The sequence below is a fragment of the Rhipicephalus microplus genome, chromosome 4, assembly GCF_043290135.1.
Source record: "Rhipicephalus microplus isolate Deutch F79 chromosome 4, USDA_Rmic, whole genome shotgun sequence".
Lineage (NCBI taxonomy): Eukaryota > Metazoa > Arthropoda > Arachnida > Ixodida > Ixodidae > Rhipicephalus > Rhipicephalus microplus.
The window spans coordinates 112,241,817-112,255,669 of NC_134703.1; the positions used below are offsets into that span (position 1 = coordinate 112,241,817).

General features: G+C 44.9%; 1 protein-coding gene across 7 annotated transcripts in view; it reads right to left on the reverse strand.

The window, feature by feature from the left end:
* LOC119172825 (uncharacterized) overlaps positions 1–13,853 on the reverse strand; it is a 246,908-nt gene that overhangs the window by 69,403 nt on the left and 163,652 nt on the right. For all 7 annotated transcript variants that reach the window (XM_075893505.1, XM_075893504.1, XM_075893503.1 and 4 more), the window contains exon 3: positions 7,455–7,556. In XM_075893505.1, coding sequence (XP_075749620.1) covers positions 7,455–7,556 — 102 coding nt within the window. The remainder of the gene's footprint in view (positions 1–7,454; positions 7,557–13,853) is intronic.

The following is a 13,853-nucleotide window of genomic DNA, read 5'->3' on the forward strand; positions in this document are numbered from 1 at the left end:
CGTACACAGAGATCAGTAATGTTCCACCAACGTTGTTATCGCATTCAAGCAGGTTAATCACCCCTGCATCATGCTGTATTAACGTCATTAAAACCATTACGCTAACCAGTAACCAGTAACCAACAGTAGGTTAATCGAGATTTCAGAGTCAATTCATATCAACACCCATAGCTGGAAGATTGTGTTTCTGCTCGCCATAGGCGACACGTGTCTCACCGCGGAGGTCTAAGGTGCTTGAGTGCTATCCGAAGGCCACGGGATCGAATCCTGGTCACCGCGGGGATTCAGAATGCTACAAGCCTTAGTATTGTATTCTTGTACACCACACAGGCCCATGTGCTAGATTTGGGTACACGTCGAAGAACCCCAAGAGTCAAAATTCCAAAGCCCTCCACTCCACAGACTGCCTCATAATTATATTGTGGTATTCTGATGCGAAACCACCACCTTTAATTACTATAGATGATGACAGGGGAGATAAATTGAGTAAACGAAAGAATAAATAAAGAACACATTGCCGAACTGTAGAAATACAGCTACCAAAAATTAAAAAAAAGGAATGTAAGAGGGGGTGCCAGATATTCGGCGGAGGGCAACATATATACTGGTCCACACACACAGACTGCAGGCCGTGTAGAGTCAATCTGCAATGGCAAGGTGTGCGCGCGCCTTCCTGCATTCCGGTGGCGCCCAAAGGGTCGAGTGGAGGCCACCGTTCCTGGGGCGGCTCTTTTTCGCAACTGGGTCACTGCGAGACCCCAAAGACCCGTTCCGAATTTCCTGCCTGTGCGTATACTACACAGAGTCTCTTTCACTGCGACCTGCGCGTGCTGTGGTCGCTCTCGACGTTGAAGAGTCCTTGGCGAGCCCTCTTGCGGCGGTTATAAGGCAGTTCCGCGTTTGAACTGCCTCGCCGTGTCCTCAGGCATCGACTCGATAGCGCGCGAATTCAATACGCCGGTCTCTAATGGGCGGCTATCGAATTGCGCACCCGGTACCTCGACGGAACGGAAATGGTAATTTTGCCGAGCTCGCTTCGAGCTTAAATTCGCGATTACGCAGGGCCACCTAACCCTTAACCCGAGTAGCTGTGCAGACAAAAACAGAATGAGAGAGAGAGAGATGTGAAAGGAAGGGTGATTAGAGAGTCGTGTGTGTCCGGTTTGCTACCCCACACTGCGGTGCGTGGTGGGAGACCTCTGACACGAAAGACGACAAGAGAAATTGCAAGGAAAGCGACAATTTTACACTATGTTGCAAGAAGCTTCGCACAGAGAAGCTAGATAGTCTTCAGTTCTCAGCTCACGGAGTCCTAACGCCAGCAGTGATTAAAAAATGATTACTAGCGCTTTTACGGTCTTATGTAATGCTAAAAGGTCTATGACAGCCAATACTCGAACATAATTTGTGTTGTGCGGGTTAATTGCTGTGCATTCAAAAATAAGCTGGCAAAGCTATAGGCCATTTGGTCGAGCACTTATTTTGTTAATTGAATTTTTTTACAAGTACGCGAGTGGCCTGGCAGTCGAGCGGCACTGGCGCACTTGCGAGCCGGGACGTAACAAGGAACTAGCTGTGCGACTGTCTGCATTACGGCAAACGGTTCAATTCTGTGATTATTTCGTAATCAGTTGCACGCGAAGTATACTATTTAGCTTTCTCAGACTTGCTACTTTATTTGAAGGATTTGCAGTGGCGTGAAATTTGGTAGAATACGACAGGTCCGGAAATTCCCGCACTTGACGTCACACAATCATTTGCGAAATGGCAGTCGGCCGGAGGTAGGCGGGGTTTACGCCTGGTGAATTATAAAGCTTTTCTTGCGCTGAAACATTCTTTCATGGCACACTTTTCACATATGTATAAGGGAAATATTGTCTACTTCGAGTTTCCGTTGAAGTCTACAAATTATTGGGGCTCGGGACCGTGTCATGGTCTTCTAAATCCCCGTCGTAAGCGTGGAATTCTTTCGTCCGACATGAAATGCGCAAGATTTCGAGAAACCTTATAAGTAGAAGTGTTATCTCAGATTCTAATGTACCTGAAACACAACTTGCAGGTTGCGTGGCACCTTGCTAAACTGCATAAGTAAAATGAACATGTTAAGAGTGGCGGCGACGTTTGTTAGAAGTTACTGTTCTTGTTCGCCGCAACGTTGTAAAGACTGGGTCTATTATATGAGTGCTAATCTTTGCGATTAAATAGTAATGGCACAAAATCATAAGTTATGCCAGGTTGTGGTAGTTTTGCTTTTTGGGCACCGAAAAATTCTGATTTTCAAGAATACATGCACGTTCTCCGACGACCACGTTTAGGGGTGAAAATATTAAAGTTCGCAGTTTTTTTTAGCTCAGTTTCTTTTACAATGATTGGCCTTCTTTTATTGGCAAAAGATAGCAGACGTATACCGCTAAAGGGAAAAAAGAACGCTGCAGGGTCGACTAATTTAATCTTTTTTTATTTATTTATTTATTTATTTATTTATTTATTGGTACCCTCAGGGCTTACAAGAAGCATTGTAGAGGGGAGGGGCTGAAGTAAATGAAAACACTATAAGGAATACACAGAAAAAGAAACTTAGTCAAAAAATTGTAACATCGAAGGAAAAAAAAAAAAAAAAAAAGTGGCACTAAGAGATAGAGCACAAAAGGAAACAAACTAGATAAGTTTATACATGAACTAACAAAAGAAAATAGGACGAAAAAATACACTTTGACGTCGCAATCACAGTGAATGTCAGTGCATGCTGCACAAAAAATAATCGACTGATGCCTTTTCAATACACATGTTCAAAAAAAAAAATGATACATGAAAAAACAAATTTATCGAGTTACACACACAAAAAGAAAACATCAGTGCAAGGAAAAAAAAAAAAAAAAAAAAATAGGCTTTCGAGGTCGCAAATGCACCCACGCGTACAAAAGGCACGTGACCATATGCGCATGCATACCCCGCAGTCTCGTGAGGGGAACTTCGCGTATAGAGTGGCTACAGACACGTACCACAGAAGGTAGCGCGGCGGGCCTTAACACCAGCTATCAAAAAGCTTGCATATACGAACTACTTTCTTTCAGAAGGCTCAGCCAAGCAACCCAATCCATCGGGGATATAATAAAGACTTCCGCAGTGCGGACGGCACATAAATAAAACCTAACTTGTCCTAATGACCTAACCTAAAACAAACAGCCGCTAGAGAATATGCACAGCAGTGATGTCTCGTGAAATGAAACAAGTCGAAACAAAGTCGCACACGGCGATAGGCCTCGGTTCGTACGAGCGAACGCCATTCGGCCGAGAGCACACGGAGATGTCATTGTGTAGACGACCGATTTTAGGTTTAGAGACCGCGCATAATGGAAGTGCTCTAAGAAAGAAAGTCGTTTTGGTGCTGCACACTGTCCCACGACCTCAATTTTTACATTAGTGTCCTCTTCAGACTGCACGACATTAATGAACAAGTAACCCTTTGAACCACCTACCTACATGTCGTGGCACGCAGAGGATGCAAGTCGGACCACTCACGCAACTTCATTGTATTGTGTAAAGTTCGAGAAAAGAGGGCGCCGCAGATACGAGGGATTAACATGTATGGAATATGTCTGGATCTGTTTTGTCCTTCTTAGAAAAGGTGAATCTCGTGATTTTATTTAAAAAAAACAAATAGGTGACCTGGTCAATCCGACCAACCGCGCTTCAAAAGCATATATGCATTTGCTAGAGTTACCAGAGAACTTTTTAGGATGGCTATTTCGTCAGGCCTAAACATAAGCACTCGTAGAGAATACGTGGCATTCTCCGAAATGTGGAAAACTCTGTTCATTTTAATTTTATTTAAAATTGTAACGTTCAGATACAAAACTAGGTTGTCATTTTAAGTTGTATACACTGTTTGTACTTGTTTTTGTTGTTTCTTTTGTTTATGTACTAGTTACGTGCACAATAAAACTTCTTGAAGCTTTCATGTCCTATGGAGACAACTCTTTCGTAAATATAGACTCTTTCGAAGTGCATTTTATAAGACGCAACGATGCGAAAACTTACTCGAAATATATTAGAACACAAGAAAACTGCATTCCAGTTCAAAATCTCGGCAACTGTGCTTATTTTCGCTTTTCTTTTAATTTTATTTTCAGTGCATAATCTTTTTTGTCGCTGGTTTCATTGCACATGTGTAATATGGGCTCTGCTGTTAGAGTGAAAATCTGAGTTAAATTTTAGACGACTTCAACAGCACTGTCACGATGTTTTCACAATAATAGATATACATGGTGATTTAGTTCTGTTACGATTATCGTATGCTTGGTACTTATGTTGTGTCTTAAGACTCCCCAAAATCGTAAGTTTATCACTCGCACATTCTACATACTGTGTGCTTCACGAGAATTTAGTGAAAGCAAATCACATAGCATGCAGTGCCACAAACATCTGGTGAAGGTAGAATCGCGTAAGATTGGGTATCTTCGCCACGTTACAATCGCTCTCAGCACGACAGGATGTACTCGTATGCCTTGACGAACTCCCATTTGTCTTAATTACTTCAAGTGAATTCCGCCAACTTACTAGTCAAGTAAAAATAATTTAAGCTCGAGATTGGACTTCGATTTCTCAGGTTTCCTGGATTGAGAGCCGATTTCTTCCGGCCCAAGGCACTCAACCTAAAGCCGGTACATGGAATGAGTGGCAGAAAGCCCAGGACTCCGAAACCAGCTCTGCCCACTCGTACTTAAGGCGGCCCCGATATGCTGCAAAGCAGTGGAATCATCCGAGCTTTTCGCATTGAATAGACATCGCAATGAATTAGGTTCGTTGATAGCTTCCTGCTCTGTTCCTTTCTGGCGGTAATTAAAGATTCTAGAAAATGCTAGATCGAAAAGATGGCCTAGCACGCGATTCTTTCTTTCACTTAGCTCATTTGTCACGCCAGCAAACACCGGCACGGATTGTTCTTATCGCCGTCATTCTTACGCGATTTCTTTGCTTATTGGTCTGGGGGTAAGACACACTGGCTCAGTGGTAGTGCTCGTAAGCGTGTGAGCGATGAATAGCAGGAAGGAAAGGGGGGCGAGGGGTGCGTGCTCCCTCTAATTACTTAAAGGAGGCGCCAAGTCAGCCTCATATCTTTACATAGCTGGACGTCTCCTGTCATTGGTTAATGCGTGGCGTTATGACCACGCAGGATTTTGGCGATAATGGTGGCCAGGGACTACTAATGGTTTGATTGGAAGAACGGTTCACTTCCCACCTTTGCTACGCACAGCTGCGACCCAAGGCCGGCCGTTGAAATCTCACTGCTTCGCTTGAGTTTTCCCTCCTAATGCAAAGCTTCCTTCTAATCGAACGTCCATTAGAAGGACATCAATCAACCGCTCTTCCAACAAAGATTCGATAAAAAAGTTTGAACAGACTCCAGTGGACGTCCCACGAACGTCCACTGGAATAGACATTACACTAACGTCCACTTCAGTTTTTTTTTTTTTAATAGAGGACTGTGCGCGCATTTTTGACAGCTGTCCTTATCTACAAGTACGCGTAAATGCGATCGCTGAGTAAAATATGTCAAATATATATCATACTAGGCATTCTGAGCAGCATAGAGTACTGTGTAGAAACTTGAATGGATACGCAACGCTACGTTGTTTGCCCTACTTATATGGTTACTGCGACTTCCCGCTACGCGTGTTTGTGCAAGCCTTAATTAGGTTAAACGCCGTACACATCACGAAGCCCGTATGCAGGCTTAACTTGACATCAAGCGTGAATGCAAAGTATGTTGCATCCGCATGCCGACCGATACGATGTCCACGAAGCTAATGAATGTATAAACGTATTTGTGGTCTCGTTAAATGGGCACTGAGTTGTTGATTCCTTACAACTAGAGAAGCTGTCGTGCGTTCATTTGCACGCATTATGCAGAAGCTGGCCCTTTGTATTTGACCTAATAGTGCAATATTGTTTGCGACAAATTAAATGTTGAGATCTTTAGTTTTTTTTTCTTGTCAGTTCCCGTTCACACTTCAGCAATAATGTATGCAAACTTCACCTGTTAATATGATACCCGTGTTACCATGCGGCCTTTTCTTTTTCGTAGGAACCAATTATAACGGTGCAGAAAGCATTTCTAGTGCTTTATAGGCATTCTTATGTGATTCTCAGGCCTGTGTTGCATGCGTCCGATCTTGTTACAACCGTGACTTGGTAAAGGGGATTTTGTAACTTACCCCAGGAGCAGTTATATCAGATTCCTTTGCTTCTGCTATCCAGTTTTAAGACGTGTCTGCTATTTTTCTTTTTCTTGTGGGGAGAATGAAAGGTCAATTTTGAATGCGCTTGAAATCAAATTAGCTGAGCTAGGTTTTGGAAATGCATGCGCGCATCCACAAGTGAAAATGCAAATAAATATAAATATTTTCATGGCATGCTTCTGTTTGCGTAAACAACAACTAAATGTGGACACACTTCCGAGTCAACGCTATGCATTGGTTGGCACAAAACTTCCTGTGCTTCAAGGGAACACGGAAGTACAGACGTGGACCAACTGCGTGCTATCTATTCTTCTTCGTCCTTTTAAATAGCAAAGTTTTCGAGACGTAGCTTTTCAAACAGTTCTCTTCTCCTCGGTAGGCGCTTGTCTTATTCCCTGATCAAATGTGATTTTATCAGACCCAATGTATGAAGAAATACAGCAAAAATGGAAAAAAATAAATAAAGAAATTAATAAAAAACACTGACTCAGAGGAGGCACAGGAGAGTGCGGTAAATTTATATCAGACGTACTTTCAAAGGCATGCCTTCCACTAGCATGCACGTCAACTGTCCGGGAATGCTACAGCGTCGAAACCTTGAGAACAATCAGGTCACTCCGCGATATTCCCACACAATCGAATGGCAGCCAGTTTTCGTGCGGGCACTGCATTGTGCCTTATTATGTACCTTGAGCATTTGCGCACTTCTAACCACGTCCCCCCCCCTGCTTTTAAAATAGAAAATCCATTAACGCGTCCCAAAAAGTGAAGTAGTGAACATGGCGAAACTTTCCAGCATAGGAGCGACCTCTATAGCCTTCACATCACCCCCCCCCCCCCCTCAATGAGGCAGACTCAAAACGAGCAATCTTGTAGTATATTGGGTGCGTGACATTGCCCTCGTTCTTATCTACCCACTCTTCCTGTCAAGCTTGCGATGTTTGATGTAAATAAAAGGAGCCGCTCTCCCCCGCTGTCCTTAGAGGCGCGCTTTCTCATAGTTTTCTCGCGTCTCTCGGTCGCTTTGTACCGTGCAAGCTACGGAGTCAAGAAACAGGTTACTAGCGTCGTTGATGTTGAGGAATTACGTGGTGTACGCGGAAAACAAGAGAAAAACTGAAGAAGTGACAGCTTCTACGCAATAACGCCCAACAAGTGCTCCGTGTACATTTTTCTACGTTTAAATATAGAGGCAAGTACAACAACACTCACTTTCGTCGGAGCCGTCGGGACAGTCTTCCCAGCCATCTCTCACGCGCCGCTCGGGTATGCAGAAGTAGTTGCTCAGACACCGAAACTCTCCCCTGTGGCACGCTGTGGGTGAAAAAGGAAAACAACAAAATAATGAGCTTCCATGTGATATGCCCAATGCGAAATTAAGGACATACCAAAAACAGCAATCAGAAGAACTAAAAAAGTCAGGAATGTCGCTCTCGTAGTTTTTTTTTTTTGTCCTGGCTGTCGAAAAGCCCCAAACTTGTCTTTCTAGTTTTGATAGAACGCAGGATGCCATTCGATGCGTAAACATTACATTAACAGTATGCGGCAACTTTAGCCGCCTTCTGAAAATTCTTCTCCGTTCTAAACAACGCAGGAAACGCGGATAAGTTTGTTATTTTTTGCAACCGACGTATGAAGAAGAATGCAGGAAGACTTCAGTGAAGAGGCGTGGGTAGAAAACACGTTTAAATGGCACGTTTAGAGAGGCAGTACACAAAGTGCGAATTATCGAACAGCAAGGCCACTAACAGTTAGGTGATGAGGGCTCACTTGTTTTTTCATCGACTTGACGTAAGTGTAAAAATGGCACAACGCTGGAATTTGTCACTCTATGTTTATCCAGCCTTGTAGAATGCGCCTAACGCTTGTACCCTATGGGAGCCTATTCAATAACTGCGCCACATGTCTTTGTGCATTCAGGCCCCACTGCACATATCAACAAGGCAATCCTTCAATGCGTGCGAAGTCTACGACGTGGAAACTACCACCAGTTGGTGTATCGTATTAATGAAGTTTGTCATCGCGCTGCTGATCAAGGACACGACATTGTTTTACAATGGTTGCCGGGCCACTGTGGCATCAGTGGTAACCACCTTGCCGACGACGCTGCCCGATGTGCCCACGATGGAGCGCCCACACTGTTAATACCCTTGTCAAGAGTGGACGCAGCTAGAGAACTTCGTCACATCGCGCATAATGCCACGCTTGCGCACTGGAATTCTCCATTTAACTCCTACATCGCCCTAGGAATCTTAAGTCATTACTCCAGAAACAACTTCCATCCAAGATTTCTCGACGTGACGCTACAATTCTATGCCGGCTGTGGACTGGGGTAGCGTTTACTAAGTCATTCAGCCATCGCATTGGCACGGCCGATTCATCCATGTGTGAAAGCTGCAACTGTATATAAACTATTGAACATCTCTTGTGCCACTGTGCCCAATTTGATGAAGATCGCTGGACTCTCCAGTGTGCCTTGAATAGACTCGATGACCGGCCATTTAATGAAGCAAAGATCTTGGGAGCCTGGTCGCGCAGCGCATCAGCACAGAAAGCCACATGAGCCCTCCTAAGATACTTGTCAGCAACTTCATTGAGGAACCGCCTGTGAAACTCTGCATTGTGTGTGTGATGTGACATGTATCTATCTTTCTCTCTTTCTTTTACTCCCCTCTCCCCTCCCCATGTGTAGGGTAGCAAACTGGACGCATAGTCTAGTTAACCTCCCTACCTTTCCTACATTGCTTCTCTCTCTCTCTCTCTGCTGCTATATGCTGTGGACGAAGACTACACCACGACCCGCCTGCACACGCTCGTCTAGTTCATCCCAATGCACACTCATTCGCAGAAGGTTCCGCAAACGTGCGATACGTGTGCAGAGTGAATTCGAGCACGTGTGTGAGCCTTCCCCCCCCCCCCCACCAAAACAAATAAACAAACATAGAAGTGCGAAAGGAGCCATTGCTGTTTTCACAGAGCGTCGAAAGGGGGCAATTAAAGGAAATCCCGTTCGCAAGGCCCCCTTGAGCGAAACGCTATTTGCTTCTCCAATTGGTGTGCAGAGGCCTTTCATTTGTATTCCCGTTTTCAGAGCCCAGCCGGCCGTTTATCCAGCTGTCACGTCTACCGGCCATACTTCTCGCCGTGCTTCTGTACGGCTTTATACGTTCGTGGTCGTGTGTGTGCTGACGCGATGAGATCGTATGTTGTACACCGTGAAACTAGCCGGGCGAAGCGGGTCGTTGCACTGCCAGTGAGTGCGGAGACCGCCTTTGCCCCGGGCCAACACGATGTTCACGAAAACGATCTCGTTTGCCTAGCCTCCACCGTGCCGCAGCCGCATATTATCCCCTTTCTTACGCCGCTGGAACGCGTCTCACGTGCGTGCTATTTTGTATAGCCAACTTGCTTCGGCCAATCACGCTTACAAAGCGCATATGGCGATGGGAGAATGTCAAGGAAGTTAGGTGCCCGCCACGGGTATCAACTTATACGGGGTTTCGAACAGCTGATCCATTTGTCGGCACTTCTTGCCTCGTCGCCCGTGTAGTTCCATGGTTCCTTAGAAGTGTGGCAGCTTGGGCTAGTTGGTATGGCATGACGATAGTTATTGCGCGAGAACAAAACGACGACACAGAGACAAGAAGGACACGAAAGACACGAGCGCAAACTTCCAACTGAGTTTATTGCGCAGAGCACGAAAATATATAGAGGAGACAGTGACCATGGCACAAGAGCAGAACATGAGTAAGAAAACCAAAAACAAACAACACAAATACAAAGGCACTGAAAAACAGCAAAGAAAAATCTAGAAGAAACCGAACCAGAAAGGTAAAGCTACCTGCCCGCACCGAATCCTTCGAGGAACCTGCGTTCCTTCTCGGACTAAGCCACGGAGGGCTTGCTAATCCAAGGCACCTGTTCGCAGGTAACGCGAACAGGTGCCTTGGATTAGCAAGCCCTCCGTGGCTTAGTCCGAGAAGGAACGCAGGTTCCTCGAAGGATTCGGTGCGGGCAGGTAGCTTTACCTTTCTGGTTCGGTTTCTTCTAGATTTTTCTTTGCTGTTTTTCAGTGCCTTTGTATTTGTGTTGTTTGTTTTTGGTTTTCTTACTCATGTTCTGCTCTTGTGCCATGGTCACTGTCTCCTCTATATATTTTCGTGCTCTGCGCAATAAACTCAGTTGGAAGTTTGCGCTCGTGTCTTTCGTGTCCTCCTTGTCTCTGTGTCGTCGTTTTGTTCTCGCGCAATAACTATCGTCATTCCATGGTTCCGTTACAATGACCGTGTCTCTTGAGAATCTGGCGTAATATTTAGTTGCGTTACTCATGCATAATTACACTGTGAGCAGTTCTTACAGGGGCGATAAGACAGAGAAAGGGCCCATAGTAGCATTGCCTTCGGTGTGGAATCGCTGTACTAAAAGATTCTCCTCGGGCCTAGAAAATAAACAAAACGCTTGTGTGGGTTCATAAATGGACTTGCGCGTAGGCTTGTAACTACGTCTTCTGAGGTAGCTCAGGAGCTTGATGTCGGGTGGTTGTAGTATAGTCTTCGCTGCTGGTACGTCAAGCACGGTACTAACAGTTAATGTGATTGCAATTATAAGCAAACATTACTGGCTGACATGGTGCACGTCGTACGCGCGAGGCTATCACCATTGGTAGAGTTGTGATTTTGCACAGATTCATCTTTCTTTTTCCGTTTTACATCCACAGTTAAACGTGGACGTACCAGCCTCCCCTTCATGCGGTTAATCGTGCTTCGAGAAATTCACTGCAGGAGATACCCTTAATTTTCAAGGCTAACGCAGCGCCAACTACGAACGACAATACGCAGACGAAATACTCAACACAGGCAAACGGAGAAGTTAAAGCGCTTTGTTAAGACATGCCGCATGTTTGGTTCCTGCCCGCGGCAAGTTATCTTTTTGTCCACTTTTATTTCTTCACATTTACATTGCATTTACTGCTAAAAATATCCTCTGCACTTCGCATTATCATCTGTTAGTTGTCATAATTATTGTGTCTAACAAAGAAAAAATGACCATTTAACATTTACACTTCTTTCCTTAAATTGTTAAGACAGGTTTTACGCACTGTGCTCACAGGTGAATGCATCTTGCGTTGTTAATTCACTGTGCTAAGTGCATCACGTAAGTGATCGTGTTGGGTACAAGAAAATAAGATGAAGTATATTTTGAAGAATTTTCGTTTTTTTCTGTAAATGTTTTTATGCTCAATCGTATAGCTCAACAAGAGCTTTCACTAAAAATTCAACAACTTTGTACAATTATTTCCCTCCTATACGCTAGGCCGCTACTGGGCCAGCAAACTTAACCAGCTGATCATGTTCTAGAACCACGAAACACATGGGAACAGTCACTGTCGGTGGAGCTCACTGAACTTTGTCTCCTTCCTAAATGCTCTAACGAACGTGTGCTTATTTCGCGAAACAGGAGCATGCAGAGCGACGACTTTCACCAACAGCAGAGAAGCAGAAGGAAGATGGAAGGTTGCGAGGCGCTGAATAACAATGGAGCGTTAAATTGAGGTGTTTAGTCTGGACTCCAGCGTCTTTCTTTGCCTGAGCTTGTAAACGCACCATTTAATAGCCCCTATTTTTACTTTCAGGGTAAAGTGGGCTGGCAAGTAAGCGCAGCGTTTAAAATTTAGTGATAGTGATGTTAGGCGTGTGCACATCGCTGAGTCAAAGTGAAGCTTTGAAAACCAACGCCATATTTTAAGAATATCTAAATTTTTAATAATTGCACATATATTTTTGTAAAACTACTGCATGAAACATTCGCTACTCTACCAAGAGAGAGAGTAAGAGAATAGGGATGAAAGAAAGGCAAGGAGGTTAACCATGGCTGGACCTGGTAGGCTACCTTGCACTGGGGAGGGGCTAAGGGGAACCAAAACATCAAAATAGTCAAACAGAGCACGTTAATAGTATTACCTCTGCACCAATATCAGCGCAACCAGCCGCAAGCCAGTACAGAAAGTCAAAAGAGCGTCCATTTTATGCGTGCTAAACATCTTCATATTGTCGGGAGTGCGTTGTTAACTGGCAATAAGGAACGTGAGTTTTTTACTGCAATGGAAATCCCAAGCGCGTTACAGCTTGTTGGCCTTCGTCTCCACCTAACTAGAGCGCACCAGTAGTTCATTTAACCATACCGTAATATTTGTCTTAAAAATTGCAGAAGGGCATAAATCACCCGCATTTAGCTGCGTGCACTGTTACCTTGCTTATCGTTGCCCTGTACTGGGTAATGAACTGCAGTCTGAGTTCCCTCGCGCTTCTTGCGTAAACAGAACGTGTAGCAATATTACTGCAGTCCCGATATGGGCAAGAAAAACAGCGGGAAAAGAAAAATACTGTGCCTGCAGTTCCTTTACATACACCTAAACTCGATAGAGGGCTGGTAAAACCCAAGTGTCAGCCGCAGTAGTTTGGCAGAAAGCCGTATCTTCAACAATCGTTTTTCGGGGAATTCGGAGAAAAAAAAAAACTCGAGAACACATCCATGACGCCATCGGTTAAACTAGTCAATAACAGAGGCCAGCGAACTAGCGCTGACGGCGTCGGATATACTGTTACTGCTATTACGGCAGAGACAGCCACACCCGATTCCAGTTCTTACGTGTCGCATTCCCTGCCGGTGCCAACTCGTGCTCCATGTAGGGCGTGCCTGGTGGCCACCGGTCACGATTAAATAAATTTTGATTGAGGAACACGGCAGTAGAGAAAGAGAAAAAGAAATGATAAAAAAGAAAGGCTGAGGCACGCCCTGGCACGAAATGTTTCTTATCTTGGACTGCTTCCGTCCAGCTGACCACGAGAACCAGCAAGCAGTCGGCCGTCCCAGAAAGCGCACTTAATCAGGCACTGCAAAAAGAAATGCCGCTTTCGAATGACCACCGGCCTCTTCTTTGCGTTCTTTTCAACTCCTTTCTTTTTGTTCTCGACGGCCTCTCCTTGCATTCACGTGCACCTAAAATTAGTGCAGAAGCAGTTATGGCATCAACTCACGGACCTATAATTGTAATTGCTACGCCCGGCAGCACCAATCTCGTGCTCCAGCCACGACGTGCACGCATACGTGTACTCCAAGAGCGGCGGTGATTTCTCCGTAAGACACAGAAAAAAAAGCAGGGAGTCACTGGCGGGTACTCGAACTTGACTCAACAGTTCCCGCGCCCCAGTTCCGCTCGCCACTTTTCGCGTACTTTATGCAGCATTTACGTGCGCGCGGCGTTATATCAAAGGAGGGGACAAAATGGTTTCCTCACCTGTATGCGGTGGGTAACTTAACTTACTGCTCATGTTTCAGGTTGGCCGGTTTCACTGTACCGTCCTGTTTCAAGGGCAAATTGCGTTTCGAACTGGCTCCTGTAGCTAGGGCAAAGAATAGCTGACAGTGCTGGAAAGTCCCGGCGCGAATGAAATGTGCCCGTCATTGTTATCATCGTTGGAAATTGTATTAAAGCCAACGCGACAAAGGAGCATGACTCACCTCAAAATACTTCCCTAAGTGACTTAGTCTACTCCTAAAGTATGGCTGCAAGTGCCAGATAAAAAACCTCGCAACCCGTTAATGTGACAA